Source organism: Mustela nivalis (assembly GCF_964662115.1).
Source record: "Mustela nivalis genome assembly, chromosome: 10".
Classification (NCBI taxonomy): Eukaryota; Metazoa; Chordata; class Mammalia; order Carnivora; family Mustelidae; genus Mustela; species Mustela nivalis.
In genome coordinates, this window is record NC_139029.1 from 69,358,925 (window position 1) to 69,378,010 (window position 19,086).

The 19,086-nt window shown below is 39.9% G+C and overlaps 1 protein-coding gene and 1 long non-coding RNA gene across 4 annotated transcripts in view; one reads left to right on the forward strand and one right to left on the reverse strand.

Annotated features, from left to right (window-relative positions):
* DNAI3 (dynein axonemal intermediate chain 3) overlaps window positions 1-19,086 on the forward strand; it is a 69,076-nt gene that overhangs the window by 47,440 nt on the left and 2,550 nt on the right. For all 3 annotated transcript variants that reach the window (XM_082688202.1, XM_082688203.1, XM_082688204.1), the window contains exons 17-22: window positions 2,807-2,937; window positions 7,553-7,616; window positions 13,199-13,329; window positions 15,355-15,559; window positions 17,066-17,157; window positions 18,333-18,455. In XM_082688202.1, the coding sequence (XP_082544328.1) occupies window positions 2,807-2,937; window positions 7,553-7,616; window positions 13,199-13,329; window positions 15,355-15,559; window positions 17,066-17,157; window positions 18,333-18,455 (746 nt within the window). The remainder of the gene's footprint in view (window positions 1-2,806; window positions 2,938-7,552; window positions 7,617-13,198; window positions 13,330-15,354; window positions 15,560-17,065; window positions 17,158-18,332; window positions 18,456-19,086) is intronic.
* The window catches only part of LOC309843054, a 58,928-nt gene that overhangs the window by 18,862 nt on the left and 20,980 nt on the right, over window positions 1-19,086 (reverse strand). The gene's annotated exons all lie outside the window — the stretch shown is intronic.

Below are 19,086 nucleotides of genomic sequence, written 5' to 3' on the forward strand. Positions count from 1 at the left end.
AGCACACAGTTGAGTACACGGCATGGAGTCACATAGTAAGCATTTAGTAAGTGTTAGCTGCTGTTAGTATCCCAGGCCCTGGCGATGGAAATCCATGGATGGATGCTATGAGGATGAGGTAGGATATTCCTGTCAAGTCTGAGTAAACACATTTTACTCACAGATGATCCCATATTTCTCAGGCCTCATTCTCTTTAACTACCGCAATAAACACTATCAACTAAGCCCCTTTTCTCGGAGCCCATGCCCTGGCTATTTTGGTTTTCCTGAGACTTACTCAGTTTCTCTCCTCAGTCTTCTTTCCCTTCTCAGCATGAATGTCCCTCAGGCTCTTAACTTCAGCAGTGTGCTTTCCTCATTGTTCACCTCTTTTGGTAACTCAGTCCCCTCTTACTCTGTTGAGAATCCTCCACCTCGCCTCTTGCTGTCTCCTGGGTTTGAACCCAGTCTAGTCCCTCAATGTCAGTGTGACCAGAACAGAACTTGAGTCATCCCTGTCTCTCTCCTGAGGTCCCTACATACAGTCTCTCTCTTAGGATAACTAGGTCTTCCTTTACGGCACATCTCACATTTGCCTCTTCCTCTGCATCACCTGTACTGACCCCTGGATCAGGCTCTTGGTTCCTGTTGTTAGACCAGAGGGCTCCAAACTCTTCCATCTTGCACCCCTCAGGAAACAGAAAAAAATTTTTTAACACATATTCCCAATGAGCATGTATTTTATTTATAAATTATATGCCCAAATTATATACATATTACATTTACAAATTATATTTACAAATTATATGTTCCACTCTACTATGATATACTCTACTGATACTAATACATTAATGTATATCACTTAAAAAGAGAAAAACACATTGAAATGAGAGTGAAGAATTTGACATAAATAATATCATTTTGTAAGAACAATATTGGAATGCCTGGATGGCTCAGATGGTTAAGGCTCTGCCTTGAGCTCAGGTCATGATCTGCAGGTCCTGGGCGTCTGCGTCTTCCTCTTCTCCCCTGCTTGTGCTCTGTCTTTCTCTCTCTCTCTCTCTCTCAAATGAATAAATAAAATCAAATTAAAAAAAAGGAACAACATGATTAAATATACCTAGTTATTTTTTGAAATGTTGATTGACACTTTGTAATACAGCTAATACGTCTGGTTTCATGTTTGACTTATTTCAATACTTGTTTTTGATATCTTATTAATTGGGAAAGGATCTACAGGCCCAAAGCATGTAGATCTCTAATAAAGGAAGTGCCGGTTGATTGTACCAACAAAGTCATAATTGGTTGTTTTTTTTTAAGAGTTTATCTATCTATCTGAGAGAGAGAGACAGAGAGCGAGAGTTCAAGCAGGGCAAGTGGCAGGCAGAGAGAGAGGGAGAAGCAGGCTCCCTGCTGAGCAGGAAGCCCAATGAGGGGCTCAACCCCAAGACCCCGGGATCATGACATGAACTGAAAGCAGAAGCTTAACTGACTGAAACACCCAGGTGCAACTCATAATTGTTTTTTTACTTCTGTCCATAATTATGCTATATTTTTAAAAAATGGAATGTATATTTTTAGTAGACCTAAGGGTTTTTTTTTCTATTTTAATTTTCATTTATATATTTGTTTGTTGGTTTTTACATTTGTTTGTTTGTTCTCCCATGGGTGATATAACCTAGATGATGAAATATTGAAATGTGGTGAGTAGGGTTCCCAGAAATTTAATATCACATTTTTTTAAAAAACTAATAAGTGACCTGAGAATATGCCCAAGATAATATCTTTAAGAGGATAGAAAAGCAGGATGCAACGCTGTAAGACTCAATTAAAAGAAAATCTTTATATAGTCACAGAATATATATATATGTGTATACACTCTCACACACACACACACATATACGCACACAGAAATATAATTATAGGGAAATATATTAATAGTAGTTACCTCTGAGAAATATGATAATGATTTTTGTTATTTTCCTCATGCTTTTCACTATTTTCCAAAGCTTCAGTAAATAACGTTAATTTTAGCTCATAAAAAGACTTTTGTTTTAAAACAAGATGACATCAGATACTTTTAAAAACAAAAGAATTTCCAGATGGTGTTTGAATTGTAGCTCCCAGATGAACTATGCTCTGTCTGCGTGGATAGTTCCAGCTACAGTAGATCGTACAATCACTGGTGTTCTTAAGGAATAAACCTGAGCTAATCAGAAAACTTTAAATTATAGTCCATGCATGTGCTGTGCTTATGAAAAACAAGGAATACATTTTAGATGGATTTTTGATAATTTTAGAAATTAGATAATTTTTGACACTTAAAAGGCTAATCTTGAATTATTTGAAAAATTTGCATATGATGCCAAATGAATAAAAATGACACAAGTTTCTAATTTGAGAATCTTACTGAGACTATCAAGAGTAATGTAATCCAGAGGATGTATTTCATGTCCAATTTTTACTGTCAATAATTCTGAAATGATACAAATAATGTAGAACTGGTTTTTAAACTGTGTGCCATGGACCTTTTTGGAGCCCCTGAAAGTAGGTAGAGGGGTCTCCCCCTTCCCATCAGGGAACGCTTTAATCACAGCAAGGCAGGTTTTGATCAATTTTACATGCAAGAGTTACTGCATATGCTTTGGTTTGAAAGCCAGTGTTCTACTGCTAAATTAGAAGTCTAAAGATGTTTATACTTATGCCTACCACACTGGGGAGGGAATGGAGCAGATGTGTGTAGCAAGGGACAGAAAAAATAAGCTAACCATATTTTGAAAGGTCTCTCACTGTAAATATGTTTCTTCTATTCATACCCTTCCGAAAGATAAAATATTAACCCAGAGCAAAGCAGTGAATGCAGAAGAGATGAACCCATACCACAATCTGGAAGCCGGGTTGGCCAATCAACTCAAGCCAATAGAGGACTTTTGCACAAAGTTCTTTGCGGGAACAGAGGTGAGTTAGAATTATTGCTGTTTTATATATACATTATATATACAGTCTTCATATATATGTGTGTATACATATATGTATATATATATATATAATATCTAGGTTGTATCACCCATGGGAAAACAAACAAACAAACATAAAAACTAACAAACATATACACATATATATAGAGAGAGTCTTCCTTATATATATGTTCTTAATTTCAGCTTTATTGAGATATATTTGACGTATAAAGTTGTAAAATATTTAAAGTGTACATCATGGTGATGTCATGCATGTGTGCATTGTGAAAGTCTTCCCCCATCTAGTTAATTAACACATCCATCACCTCACATATTTATCTGTTTGCATGTGTGTGTGATAACATTAAAGTTATACACTCTTAGCAAATTTCAATTATATAGTGTTATACTGTAGTCACCATGTTTTCTATTCTGTCCTCAGAACTCACTAATCTTTTTTTTAAAGATTTTATTTATTTATTTATTTGTCAGAGAGAGAGTGCGAGCGAGAGCGAGCACAGGCAGACAGAGTGGAAGGCAAAGTCAGAGGGAGAAGCAGGCTCCCTGCGGAGCAAGGAGCCCAATATGGGACTCAATCCCAGGACGCTGGGATCATGACCTAAGCCGAAGGCAGCTGCTTAACCAACTGAGCCACCCAGGCATCCCAGAACTCACTAATCTTACAACTGAATGTCTATACCCTTTTACCAGCCTCTTCCTATTTCTCCCACTCCTACCCCCACCCTGGCAACCACTTTTCTATTCTGTTTCATTACAACCTCTACTGTATATTTGCTTTATGAAGATTTATAATATTTATACCCCTTCCCATATTTTAATATACTCATTTACATAGGATTTTTTAATCTTGATGATTCAGATTCAAATTTAAAATATTCCTAAGGAATGTGAAAAAAACTATAAAATTCAGTATGACACTCTTTACTAATGATTTATTGATCAACCTGCAAATATTTATTGAACACCCACACCATATAGAAGAAACCATGCTGAATATTAGAGATCTACTAAGAAAATATATTGCTTTGTTAGTTAGCAAAAGGTAGTAGCAAAACTCACTCAATTCAAAAGTTAAGTAACAACTGGTTATAATAATGGTAATGGCTGCCATTTTGGGGCACCTACTGAAATAACCAAGGGAGCTTACACTTATAGGACATTTTCTATATAGCAAGGTCTGTGCCAGGTGTTTGTTCCAAATTATATCTTACTTAATCCTAATAGTCTGGGGCACCTGGGTAGCTCAGTTATTGGACATCTGCTTTCAGCTCAGGTCATGATTCCAAGGTCCCAAGGTCCTGCATCGGGCTCCCTGCTCAGCTGGAAGCCTACTTCTCCCTCCCCCACTCCCTCTGCTTATGTTCCCTCTCTTGCTGTGTTTCTCTTTGTCAAATAAATGAATAAAATCTTTTACAAAATCCTAATAATCTTGTAGGGATTAATCTTCACTTTGCAGATGAAAAAATGAGGCTCAGAACTTTATCTACAGACATACAGAGGCAGAGATGCCCTTTCACTCATAACTCTTTTTCCCTAAAAATAAAGGTCTTTCCCCCCAAGCCATGCAACCATACGAGTAGCTTGGTCTCACTGGAATGCACTCTGCATTCACACTTTTGTTATGAAGGGATTAGCTGATTATACCAGTTCACAAGAGCATACTGGCCACCAGGCACAGCACCAGACCCCAGATCAGACATGAATCAACAGCACAGCCCCATCCTCAGGGCGCTCACTACCTAGTTAAGGAGCAGAGACATTAAGAGCATTATTCAGCCAATGCCCATCCAGAAGCCACAGGGACAAGACAGGGAGGTTGGGGAATGCAGACTGTTAGCAGATTGGACTTTGGAGGTCAAGGAGGCATCTGAAAGATCAAAGCACAATTCCCAGCAGAAGTCACAGCCTGAACAATACTTTGGGATTTGCCTGGAGATAGTGAAATCATTTGTGCAAGAGGGAACGCTGTACCTTCGATGCCAGATTGGGATCCAACCAAAGAGCCTTTTCTGCCATGTTAGGGAATGTGAAATACATTTGATAAGCAATGAGGCACTGACCAAGCAGATACTTGTTTGGTAACTTGGGCTTTTAATTTTTTATAACTTAGGCTTCTGATATTTTTTAATTCTGGAAAAATATCAATAACAAGTTACATTCTTAAATTTGAAGTGTGTAATCCAATGCTATTAGATACAGCCATGCGGTTGAACAACTCTCCCGGTCATCTAGCTCCAGAACGTCTTCATCGCTCCGAACTGAAGTTCTGTACCCATTAAAACAATGACTCACCATTCCCTCCTTCCCTCAGCCAAGGCAACCACCGTTCTACCTTCTGTCTCTGTCAGTTTGACTATTCTAGGTACCTCATGTAAGTGGAATCACATATTACTTGTCTCTGTCACACCAGAGCTTTTAAAGCAGGGACGTGACAGATTTAGAAAGATGAATGATCACAAGATCTTAAAAAAGAAATTAAAGTATGACACCTTGTGCTTAAACTCTTCAGTGACAACTCAGTCATACATGAATAAGATCCAGAGTCCATACTGTGGCCTAAAAGATTCTGCATAATTTGGCTCGTTCTTATCCCTCCATCCCTATCTGTCCCAATCTCCCTCTCTCCTTCTGGCTGCTCTGATTTTTGTTTTTGTTTTTCTTTTTTTTTTTTTTTTTCAAAGATTTTATTTATTTATTTGACATAGATCACAAGTAGGCAGAGAGAGAGAGGAGGAAGCAGGCTCCCTGCTGAGCAGAGAGCCCAATATGGGGCTCGATCCCAGGACCCCAGGATCATGACTTGAGTTGAAGGCAGAGGCTTTAACCCACTGAGCCACCCAGGCACCCCTGTCTTTCTTTTTCTACCCCAAACTCTTTCCTGCTGTTTGAGCCCTTGCCCTCCTTAGAGTTAATTCCATCCATCATTCAACAGGTATTTATAGAGCATGTACTGTATGCCAGGCACTGTTGGGCCCAGGGAACAGAGACAAAATCCCCCCACCATGGGCTGACTTTCCAGTGGAATGCTCTTCTCCCAACACCTGACATGGCTGATCCATCTCCTTTGGTTAGAGAGAATAAGGGAAACCTCTCTGGGTTCAGACTGGCTAGTGCAGGGCTGAAGCAGGAGGGAGTGGAGCCAGGAAGGTGGACAGGCCAGGCAGGCAGTGATTTCAAGTGGGCCAACCCAGAGATGAAGAGGGCATGAGCAGTGGGGCCAAGAATGTCAGCACAGGGGAGGAGGAGGAGAATTCTGAGTACAGGGTAACTGGATGGAGACGGTCGGGAAGGTTCCCAGCTAGGCGGCTGATAGGGTGGGCACTCAACATGTCTTTATGAACCTGGTTCAAGCTGCTTCTCTTTGACTTGGTTCTGTTTGGTGTTGCACATATCTGCTGTGGGACCCAGGAGATATCAGTGACTCTCACGGGACTCTGGTGGAGTCTGGGTCACATGCAGATAGTTCCTAACACAGAGGCAAACACCGTGCATTCGCTAAGTGATAAGGGCGGGGGAGGTGCCACGGCCAAAGGCAAGGTGTGAGCCCTGAATGCCAGCCGGTCAGTCTGTGCCCTCCGAGACTCTGGGCACATGAGTGGAGAGTGGAGGGAGGGCTTGCCCTCCGACTCTGAATTTCCAACACCAAACACAGTCCTCATTTGCTCCGTGCGTTCATGAATAAAAGCACAGATGAGTGAATGAGTGGGCGCCGGCCAGATGTGTTCCCTTGGCCTCTCCCTGGCCTACACATCCTAAGCCATACTCCCAGGTCTCCCAACTCCTCTTTTTATACACCCTGCTCTGTGTTTTCCTTTTATTGCCCAGAGAGAAAAACACTGGAATTAGGAGCCAGCATCTGGGTGACCCTGAAGAAATCATTTAACCTTTCCAAGTCTCTGTGTTCCCTCTATTAGTTGGGTCGTGGGTCCAAAAGTTTTCACTAAACCTCTCCTACCTCTGCTATTCACGGGTTCTGAGTCTTTTCCCTGTGTGTGGCTGCTTCTGCCTTTTTACACCAGGTCCCACTGCCTTCCCCTCTCCTTACCATGGCCCTAAGGAGAGGGAGAATATATATTACTAGTTATGTTACTTAAATGGAACTTGGTTTCCTGTTCTCAACTTTAAAAGTAATACTACCATATTATCAATTTACATTCCCCTTTTCTCTCTTACTCCACAAATATTTTTAAGTACTGACTTTGCATCATGCTGAGGACAAATCACTGAAGAAGTAGGATGGGTTCCTTTCCTGGAGCTTTTAGTCCATTGGGACAATTTCCTATTAACAAAAAATTTAGGAACCCAGCAGCTGGAACTTGTGTACATAGATTATCTCCATAAATGCCTGTGTTTTCCACATTACTATGTGTACATAAAAATTCAACAACGTCATTTTCTTGTTCAATATAAAATCAAGTAATCATTTTGAGCCTTCCCTGCCTCCCCCCCCCCACCACTGTATCAAGTTATAATTTGACTGAGTTAACCTGTTGCTTTGTGCTTGTTTGGGTTATAGTCAGTCTTAGTACACACATAAGAGGTCTTTAGTCCCTTAAGCTGTCATTGTACTCATCAGAAACCTGTAATATTTTTAGGAAGGTGGAGTGATATACACAGATTGGAAAATGGAAAGAGACCCTGAAACTGGCCGATTGATGAGTAAGTTTTGATGATTCCTCTGTTATGAGTAAGTTATTCTTTTTTTTTTTTTTTTTTTTAAGATTTTACCTACTTGAGAGAGAAAAAGAAGAATGAGAAGGGGGGAGGAGCAGAGAGAGAGAGAGAAGCAGACTCCCACACCAAACGGGAAGGAGTCCTGAGGGAGCCTGACATGGGGCTTAATCCCAGGACCCTGAGATCATGACCTGAGCCACAGACACTTAAACGACTGAGCTACCCAGGTGTACCTAAGTTAATCCTTTTTACAAAGTGCTGAGTAACCCTGTCCTTGCTGATGGGAGGGAAGGCAGTCAAGTCCTGTCTCTGTACTTCTGTACTTCGAGGGCCTCGAAGAGCAGCACTTGAGAGCCCGTTAGAAATGCAGAACCTTGGACCTGCTGAATATTGGAATACAGATTTTCAATAAGATTCACCTGGTGATTTGCTTCTACCTCCAGCCCCAATTTGAGGAGTACTCAAGTGCTTAAATGACTAAGATAGTTGGACAATTAAATTTAAAAAAATGTGTTTCATAATTCAACAATTTGGTAATTCAGCTAAGTGAAAAATATTAATACAAATTATAAAGTAAATTTACAGTGACCTTGATGACGTCAGAACAGTATGAAGAAGTAACTACAGGACCCTCCTCTCGGGCTGGGAATGGTGTCCAGACTCTGGGCAGCTAAGAAGAGGTGTGGGGACAACACCTGGCTGGGAGCAGGAATCAAGAGTTCAGGCTCCCTAATAATCTAAGCTCCCTGTCAAAGCTTGGAGCCCCAAGGTTCACTATGATTACAGCTGCTCACTCTCAAGCTTTGGATTTGATCATGGCATGAAAATGTATTTGAGCCACATTTCACATTGCGGAATGATGGTAAGCACAGGAAGAGGCCACTGCCGAGACAACTAGCACTCCGTGGAGCAGTGAGGTGGAGGGGCCAGGCTAGGTGTGCAGAAGGGGAGCTGATCTTAGGATAAGCGGGCATGGGATTGACTGATCGGGGTCAGAGGTCAGAGATACAGCCTGCAGGGGACTGCTGCTGCGTCTCAGGTATCTGCCTCAAATCTCACCCCCTCCACTTCTATCTACTGAGTCTGGCTCTGCAGACTAGAGTCTGCCTTAGGTCTGGGAAGGTGTGCTTTCTGGGCATTGCCTCCCAGGTAGCCATATTAATCCAGAAACGAAAGCACTCCTAGTTTCCTGACATAGAACCTCTGACCAGAAACCCAAACGTGTGTTATTGCTAAGAGGAAGGCATGGAGAGAGAATTAGATGTGACCCAAAGTAAGGTCAAGCGTTTGCAAAACTGAGACTGATTTTATACTTTCCACTCATTTTAAATTCCAGGATTTAAAGTGGAACTCAAATTATATATTGGATATAATGAATTACATTCATGCTTATTCATGTGTCTGTTTATTCGATAACTCATGAGTAATAATTGTGCATGGACTGCATGCACCGGCAGCTGTCTCCACTGTACCGCTGGGACACAAGTTGAGACCCTGATGCCACTTCTTGCTTACACTAGTTCTTCTTGGACTCGGAGGTGTTTTGGGGGCCTTACCATGGTGCCAACTTCCTAAACTGCTTTTGAGGCAGACTCTGACAAACAGGTTTAGTTATTTATTTTAAATTTTATTCCATTTGTAGAATAACCAATGACAATAAACTTAAAAACCTTTAAGAGCTTTATGATTGAAATTCACTAATGTTTGTTCTTTTTCCTTTCTTTTCTTTTCTTTTCTTTCTTTCTTTCTTTTTTTTTTTTTTTTTGAGAGACAGAGAGCAAGAGAGATTGAGCAGGGGGTGGAGACAGGCAGAAGGAAAGGGAGAGAATCTTAAGCAAGCCCCAAGTGTAGCTCAAGGGCCAATATCATGACCTGAGCCGAAATCAAGAATTAGATGCTTAACTGACTGAGCCACCAAGATGACCCTTATTCTTTCTTTCATTCATTCATCAAATCATTATTGAGAATTTACTCTGTGCCAGGCACTAGGGATATAAAGATGAACAAGATATTATCCTCCCCCAAAGGATTTCTGTGATCTATTAGAAAAGTCTGACACATGAACAGATGAGGACATTGCAGTGTCAGCGTTATGGCTAGAAGCAAACACAAAGTGACATAAGAAGCCAGAAAGGGACCAACTCTCTTGCGTTATTAAGAAAGGGCCCTACTGAAGAGAGATACAGTTGAGCTTGGTGTTGAAGGGCAGATTGTAATATCCAACTGGAGAAAGACATGCCAGATAGAAGGAATAATAACTGCCAAAACATGGAAACCCAAAAGAGCAGTGGACGATTAAGAAACAGGGAGCTCTTGTAACTAAAGTATAGCAATAGAGAGGGCAGCAGGAAGGTGCCAGGGGGCCTGGAAGACAATTGGGTCCAAATGGCTAAGAGTCTTGAGTGCTTATTAAGCTTTGAACCTTACCCTAGTGCCACCAGTATAATCAGAATATCACTCTGGCATGAGAGCAGGGGCTGGATTAATTTATTGGTGGGACTTACAATGAAAGTAGGATGACCACTTGCAAGAATCTAGATGAGGGGTGGAGAGGACTCAGTGTAGGCATGGTGAAGCAGAAGAAATAAGAGAGAGACTTAGCAGTCAACATGCCAGGATTCTGTGATGAATGGGGTGTAGGCTGGAAAAGGAGAAGTGTTGCTTTTATTTTCTTGGCATTTGGTTCATTGCAAAAAAAAGGAAATAGCTATAACCACTTACTAAAAGGATACTTTGAAATCCTCATAACAATTTAAAATACTTTAAAATCATCAGTCAAGCATTTTGCAACATGGAAAGCCAAACAATACTGCTATTCCCATTGGATAATGGCTGAAGCTCAGAGAAAGTCGATGTTTAGACCCTCTAAACTGTGCCCTGCTTATCCTAATTACGTCCATGAACTGGCAATGTTTTCCTTGAGAGCTACCAGTCTGTTTTTCATCAACACCATGGAGGGTATCTGAGTCAAGATGAGGCAATTATTGGGACGCAATCCATCTTGACTTCCTAGAGACCCCATATGCTTATCAACAACAAGGCAGGAAGGAGAATTTCCTCCCTCTAGGAAAGAGCTTCTGAAAGACAGTACCCTGAATGAGATCTATGTGATAAAGAAGGCTAAATCAATCAAAATTTCCAGATGATCTACGTGACAAGCCAAGAAATGAGAGTTGAATGATAACAACTGACATAATTATTTCATGTATTCTGCTCACAGATCAGCAGATGCCCCGTAGCATGCACTCTTCCAAGTACTTTCCATGCATTAGCTCATTTAATCCTCACAGCAACCCTAAAGGGTAGCTACCAGCATCACCAGTGTTTGAACCTAGGCCATCTGCACTCTTAATCACATCAATATACTGAATCCTCCATTAGATAATGATTCTGTAAACTACTTCTTTGTTTATTGTAACTTTCTCATAGCAACTTGGCCTGGGGCCTCTGCTACTCCATTTAATAACTTAAGGACAGCTCTATCCACTACTAGATGGAACTAAAGGTCCCTAAAAGGACATAAGGAAGGAAAAGATATGGGCTGAGAACATCTAATATGCTAAAGTATACATCTTGGTGGTTGTTGATCTTGCTATCACTGGTAATCATTACATTCTGCAGAGGACTTCCAGACTCATGGATGGCCCTGCTCACCAGAGTGAGGTGGTGTCTAGGGAAGTTCCACTATAGAAAGGGAAAACCAGGCTCTGAGAAACAACAGTGGCAACAAGAAGGAAGCTGCTGGTTTCCAGGGTTTTCCTGACTTCCCAGGAATCTTCCAGATTGTTTCAAGATGGCCTTAGAAATAAGTCTCCTATACTATCTTCAAGATAGGACTTCGGTTGGAGGAAAATTAGTCTTTTTTTTTTTTTTTTTAATCCAGGAAAGTTACATTTAAATTTTTTGTTTATTTTTACTTTATATAAAAATTTTAAATTGTGATAAAATACACATAAATGTGAAATGTACCATCTTAACCATTTCTAAGTGTATAATTCTGAACTATTAAAGTACATTCACATTGTCATGCAACCTATCTCCAAGACTGTTTCCATTTTGCAAAACTAAACTCTGCACCCATTAAACACTAGCTCCCTATTCCCCTCTACTCTCAGCATCTGGCAACCACTATTTATTTTCTATCTCTCTGAATGTGATTACTGTAGATACCTCATATGAGTGGATTTTTTTCTGCTTAATATCTCATTGGGGTTCGGAGAGGGAAAAAAAATCCAGCTTTTCATAGCTATCAAAATGATGGGGTTTAACGTAAGTTCATGGTTTGGACATAAGGTAGCCACATATTTTCTTTATGGCCATCCCTGAGGTGGGCATGGGCAGCAAAAAATAGGGAGCAGCCAGGTCTGGGGTAAAGGAGACCCAAAGAATGGTGAGGTAGACAGCCTAAGGGAAAGGAGGGCCCACAGACTGGAGCAGAGACTAAAGAGAACTCTTGAGCTTAACATCCATACCTGACCTCAGTTGCAATAAATGGAAACTCCATGGAGTCAGCTGGTCCTACCAGAAACCTATCATTTTCAACCTTCCTATTCAAGCCATCTGTAAGTTTTGTCAATTCAGCTTGCAAGTATTTCATGATCATCTACTTTTGTCCATTGTACCTTCAACCCAGCTACCATGCTCTCTTACCAGAACTACCTCTTAGGGTGTCTCCTCTTTCCTTTTACCTTTCTCTAATTTGTTCTCTTCATAGCAGCCGGAGAATCTTTGGAAATCAGTCAGATTGTCTTCTGGACTAAAGGACTCATTGAAACACCTCATGTGAAGAATATAATCTAAACTCCTTTCCTACAAGTCCCTGTGTGGTCTGGGCCCTCCTGGTCCCCATCTGTTTCATATGTCGCATGCTGGGATTACCAGACTTTGGTCTTATTGCCTTCCTCAGATTTACAAAGGCACTAAGCACTTCTCTCCCCAGGACTTTGATTTGTATTGTTCCCTCTGTGTGGAATACTTCTCCACATTAAAATCTTCCCACATCAAAGTGCTACTTAGAACTAAATGTCTCATCTTCAGAGAAGCCTTTTCTGACCATTCGGTCTAAATTATGGACATCCCTTGTTACTCTTTCTTGTAATTTTTCCTACCATAACACTTTTAACATGTTTTATTACATACTTTGGGATTTGTTTATTGGATATTGGGTTGTTTATCAGGCATCTCTCTTACCCATTAGACTGTAAGCTATTGGGGGCAGCATCATTTTCATTTATTAACCAATGTTTACCCAGACATCTACAGTACCTATAGATACTTATAGGCATCCACAAATATTTTTTGACCAACCAAGTGAGTTAATGAATGAGTAAATGAATAAGAACATGAAGTATTCCTTTGAGCTAGAAAAACAGCCTTGATGGAAAGTCCCTGGACTCTCCATAAAAAGAGGAAGAGCTGTCCCTTGACAGATTCATTTGCCCCAACTGACCTCTTGTTGTCTACACTTGGATCCCATTAATCATCCATCCACTGGAATTCTGCCCATTCTTCATGTAGGAATATAAACACTATTATTAAAGATGAAATGGCCTTTTCCATCCCAACAGCAAAGAAGCCAGTGAGCCTCTACACTGTCCATGATGGAGCCGTCCACACTGTTCAGAGGTCACCTTTTTACAACGACATTATCCTCACCATTGGGGGATGGAATGTGGCCATCTGGAAAGAAGGTGTTATGGTGAGTTGCCTGAAAAATGGAGGAGTGGGTGTGTGGTCCTTTGTTACTGAGGAAGACAATGGGAACAACAGGCTGTTCTGACATAACAGTGCCGCGGGGACACTTTTTAGAGAAATTAGAACAGATGGCTTGGGTTCTGGCTTGCCAGCAGACTGTATGCCTTTTGAAAACACAACCATTTGCCTTTCTTCCCTGAGGGAAGGAAACAGTATTTACAAGTTTCTTGCTCTCTAACACCTAACAGTCTTTTCTTTAAAATCTGTCTTGTGGGAGTTGATTTGCTTTGTGTTTTTTCCTCCCCTTAAAATACATGACAGGTTTTACTGTGAAGCCCAAGGAGAAGCTCTGGGTCTATCACCTTTGCTTCTGCACCAGGAATATGTCTGCAGCTTCAGAAAGTGGGAGTAAGAAAGCTAAGGGGTCCATTGCCAAGAGACCAGAGAGAGGCATGGGCCACAGTTAGGCGGCGTCAGGACTCTGGCAGTCAGGATTAGGAGAGGACCAGCTAGGTTCCAGGCAAATAGAAGCTAAACTGCCCAAAACTGGAAAGACTGGAAAGACTGATAAAATCCAGTGAAGCAAGGGTGGGGAGAAATCAGCATGACAGGTCCCTTTGCTGTGCAATTTAAGATTATCAAAATCTGAAATATATATCTATTTCATAGCTGTCATACATTCTTTAAAAAAATAATATGTATATTATAAAAGGAATATGTATATTTGTATATATAACATTTATATGAATATATATTCTTTGAATAAAATGAATAAAAATATACATATATTCTTCAATAAAGAATATATAATTCTTTAAATAAAATGATAAAATTGTATATATACATTGTATATATCAATATTGTGTATATATACATTGTATATATACAGTGAAAATTATATATATATATATACACTTTGACCTAACATTTTCACTTCTGGGACTCTAACTTACATAAATGTGAATTTATGTACGAGTTTGTCATTGAAACAATTAGAAACTACTTAAAGTGCCCATCCACAAAAGGACTTCTACTTTATACCAATGTACTTCAGTATGTCCAATTTTTTTTTTTTAGAGTGAATAGGTATCAGTTTTGTTCTGAAAGAAAAATAAAATTCGGCAAGTTCTTCACTACTCAGGGACCAAGAACCTGGTTATCCACAAAAATGGAAGGAGCTGGGCAAGGTGTGCAAGAACAGGACAAGGAGTCCATGAATCTGAGATATTCTTCATTCCCCACAGGGAAGTTTCTCATGCATGTCTCAGAGGCCAGGAAAGAGCTCCATGGCTTAGTTTAGTCTCTGCAGCTATAAGTAGATAAATGAGTACACCTGCTTGTCAGGTAGGGCATGACAATAAGAAGAGAGCACATTTTGTGAAGTGTGTAAGACTGACAATTCACAGACCTGTACCTCTGAGTCAAATGATACATTATATGTTAATTTAAAAAATAATTAAAAAAACAAATTCAGGCACACGTACATACACAAAAGAAAACAAAAAACACCTCCCATAAAGGGCAAATTACCCCCATGGTAAAGAAAAGAGAAGCTGATCTTGTAATGCTTTGCTGGTCTAAACTCTCTTCCAAATAATATTTACAAGCCATTGGATGCAGCTCACAGCTGGAAATAACTTTTTATTTCCTTTTTTTTTTCTTAGCTGCTAGAGTTACCTCCATGGGAAAGAGAAAACCTGACAGCATAATGAAAGTATGGGTAGAATTTCCTTTTAATCTTTACTTATAAAACATCTGCCAATCTCCAGCTCAACTAGAAAGTCTGATCTTTTCAGCAACTAAAATAAGGGGAAAGGGTTATAAAACACACACACATACACACACACAGGAAAGAAAAGAGTTGGCACTAAATAAAATCCTACAAGAAAAAGAGTTAAGACTTCAGAGTGGGCATATTGTGTTGGTCCATGATGGTAGACATCTGAGTTGTACTTGAAGGAAATCATTGTGAATACAACTCAGGTAATAGCAAAAGTTTTCTTGTGTCCTTTTAACAATTTGTTTAAAGATTGGACCCCTCCTTCAGTCATCCTGTGCACCAAAAAGGTACACCGCAGGACACTGGTCCCTGACAAGGCCTGGAGTTTTCTACGTTGGCCGAGAAGATGGATACATTGACATCTGGGACCTTCTGGAGAAAACTCATGAGCCAGCCCTGTCACAAAGCATCTGCATAACTATGATCACCTACATCAAACCCTGGACCTTTTCTGGTGTGTTCATTCTAATTAACTGACCTAAGTTATTTTATTTGGGGGGGGGGGGAGTAACTCGGGCACATTTTGACATCCATCTGGTCTTTTTTTTTTTTTTTAAAGAAATTTTTAAGAAAAGTCTCCAATATTTTTTCCCTCAAGTTTTCCCCATCCTATTTCATCCTTTCTCTTCCCTTCGTTCTTGCATGCAAACTTTGGGTACAACTTGAGTTTCTCTCATTTTCTTTATCGAGAATTATTTCTGAGGCATAATTAGTATGACAAGAAGAGGCTGATTTTGAACAAACCACACAATGAAAAGCACCCTTCTTATCTTCTCCAAGTCAGAGAGGGTGATCCCCAACTCTTTGGTACCTTTTGCTGCTTCTTTCCCAAGTAGAGTAATTCTTGTATCTTTAATTTTTCATTATGTCACAAATTTTCAATATTTTATCATTTTTGTGGTTTTCCCTGGACAGTGTCAAGCAATTCTTTTCATGAGATCAAATGACTCTCTGGAGTCATTTATCAATTGAAACTTTTAACTTTTGAACTAATTATGAGGAAAAAACAACATAAAGCAAACAAATTTAAGGATGTGGTCCTTGGAAAAAGTAATTTATATCCTTCATCCCAATTTCTGTTTTACCCAAGCACTACTTCCTATGTAAACCCAGTATATTTGCCTCTTTTAAAAGAAGTTAGCCTTTGTTTCCAAAGGCATGCAGGCATAAAATTGTCTTTCTATCCTTTTGTCTCATAAACATTATGTTTAGAAATTCAGTCTTCAGAATTTCTGAGTGTCAGTCTAGCTATTGTTTAAACTTATGGGTCACCAAGTGTGAGTTTTTCCGTCTTTGCTATGAAACATTGCTTTTGTATACAGGGATTATGAGTCTAGGATTTAACAATTTAAACTAAACCTTCTGAAAATGAGAAAAAGAAAAAAATATGATAAACTAGAAAATGAAAATTCTTAGACACATTTGTGTTTTATATCCATTTTCAATGATCAAAAGAAGCGATCTGTTTTTATAATAAGAAACCTGGTTCTGGCTGTGTCTGTGAAATTCATCTGGATAACGGAATCCTTGTAAAGGATATCCTTGTAAAGGTATCCTTCAGCCCTTGTTGAGTCTTTGGTGAAAACTGGCTTCATGATTTTTCTTTGAAAATCTTTCCCTGTGCTATCCCCACTTTCTTCTCCAATCTGCCCAGCAGCCCAGCCACACAGACGGTCAACCTCAGCTAGGAGCCACACTCCTTACATGTGCACCAAGAAGACAAGATTTGAGTTGGGCAGGGTGGCTGACAAAGGCTCAGGGTCTCGGCTTTCATTTCATCAACTGGAAAAAATGATTTTTATATATTAGCTAATATTGTCATCAGTCATGAATGTCTGATGAAGATGCCAAGATTATCATAACCACAGCAGGTCTTTTGGGAGAAGAAGCCACATTTCATGTTTAACCTCCAGGGTGACTTTCTGTTCCCCCCCCCCCCCCCATTTTTTGGATCTTTCAGCTAAGCAGCAATTTATAGCCATAGGTGATTATTATGGAACACTGCATATATTGGAAATTCCTTGGACATTAAGTCACCCTTCCACCAATGAGGTCAGTACCTTTTGGCTCTAAGAATTTATGTGACCAGAAATTGCTGAGGTGTGTTTTAAAAGTATGTTCAGAAATGACAGCATTTTTGCTTTGTAAGAAAACAAAAGAATCCCACAATCCCAAATAAGGAATGTATTTCTGTTTTATGAGTGAAGTAGCTTGAAACCACAGAAAAACAAATGCACTGAGAGAGACAGCCAGGGAATAAATGAAGCCCAGAGTCAGAAGAGAATGGTTAGGGATTCGTAAGATGCTATTTTCAGATTGTAACCAAAGCACAGGACTCCTATTTCAGTGATACCCTTCCCAGAGGCCGAGATGACATTTTGATACATCTCTCCATTGCCCACCTCCACCCCATCTTCTCCCAACTTGGTGGACTGTAGGCTGATGGCCGGTGGGGTAAGGGGGGTAGGCAATATTCTGCCTTTCCATGGGCACCACCCACAGGTTTCAGGTAATGTTAATAAATAAGGTGATCAAAAGAAAATCAGTGAATAGAAATATGTAAATAAATATACAACCAACATTAAATATATAGATTTCAATCTGCCACAAGTCCCAGCGTTAGCCTACTTATGGCAATCCCTTGACCGCTTTGCCCAAGGTCTCTGCTGACTTCACTGCTTCTGTTCTTCTGTGCACATACAAAGTCCTCCAGGGAACTCAGCTCCCCTTCCTGTCCCTCTAGGATTTACACTGATCTTCTCATCTGGGTTTTCCAAGTCTGGTTAATGATATAATACTTTCCTCAGGCTTAGAAGTGAGAAGAAAGAAAAGGGAAAAAGCCATCCTTGAGTATTTCTTTTATAAAATTATATATATATATATATATATATATATATATATATATACACACATATATGTATGTATATATGTATATATGTGTGTATATATATATATATATATATATTTTTTTTTTTTTTTTCTGCTCTCTCCTTCCAACCCTACTCCCTTCATGGAATCCATGGAATCCTCTGATTTGCAGGGTCCTGCACCTTAGCACAGTAGCCCCCACATTGAGCCTAGCTCCCCTGGTAGTGGGCCTGCAAATGGTACCCCAAAGCAGATAAGCCAGCTAGTGAATTACAAAGAGCAGGAATTCTTCCAGAGCCTTGTGAGGAATATGGGGTCTCTACATGGGCCCCCCTCTCACAGGCCCGGGATTTTAACAGGTATCCAGCATGAACCACTACTTCGAAAGAGAAGTTAAGCATCTGGAATATGTAGAGCAACGCAAGAAAATCCGTGAACAAGAAAAGAAGGAAATGGAGCTGGAACTTGAGAAGAAAAAAGTTGTAAGTGAAATTTCAGAAACAAAAGCTGTTGCCTTCTTCAAACCCCAGTGGAAATATGTATATTTGGCTTATTCCACAGTTTGCATGGGAAAATTATGGCTTTCCACATTCTTCTCTTGTTCTCATGACAGTCAAGAGGGCATATCTCTCATCTCCTAGATTACCATGAGTGACAACTGTCAGTTGGACACCTGGTAGATTCTATCCAACTTGACTTTCTGAAGTTTTCCGTAACTTTAAAGTCCTTTAGATACAAAGGCATCTGAATATCATTCATAGATACAACGATTCAAAATTGGGGATCTTTCATTGCACAGAATTTCAGCATCTGGTGAATAATAACTTAAAAACAGGTAATATAAGGGGAACCTGGATGGCTCAGTCCAGAGAGATTCTGACTCCTGATCTTGGAGAAGTGAGTTTGAACTCCACAGTAGGTGGAGAGATTACTTTAAAAATTTTTTAAAGAAAAGCAGGTAGTGCAAAAAGAGTAGAATATAGAGTCTAAGACACATGGGCTCAAATTTCAACTCCACTGACCACTACTAACTATGAGATCTGGAGCAGGGCTCATGTCCCTGCTGAGCTTCAGTTCTCGTCTGTAAAATGGGAATACTGATAACTACCTTTT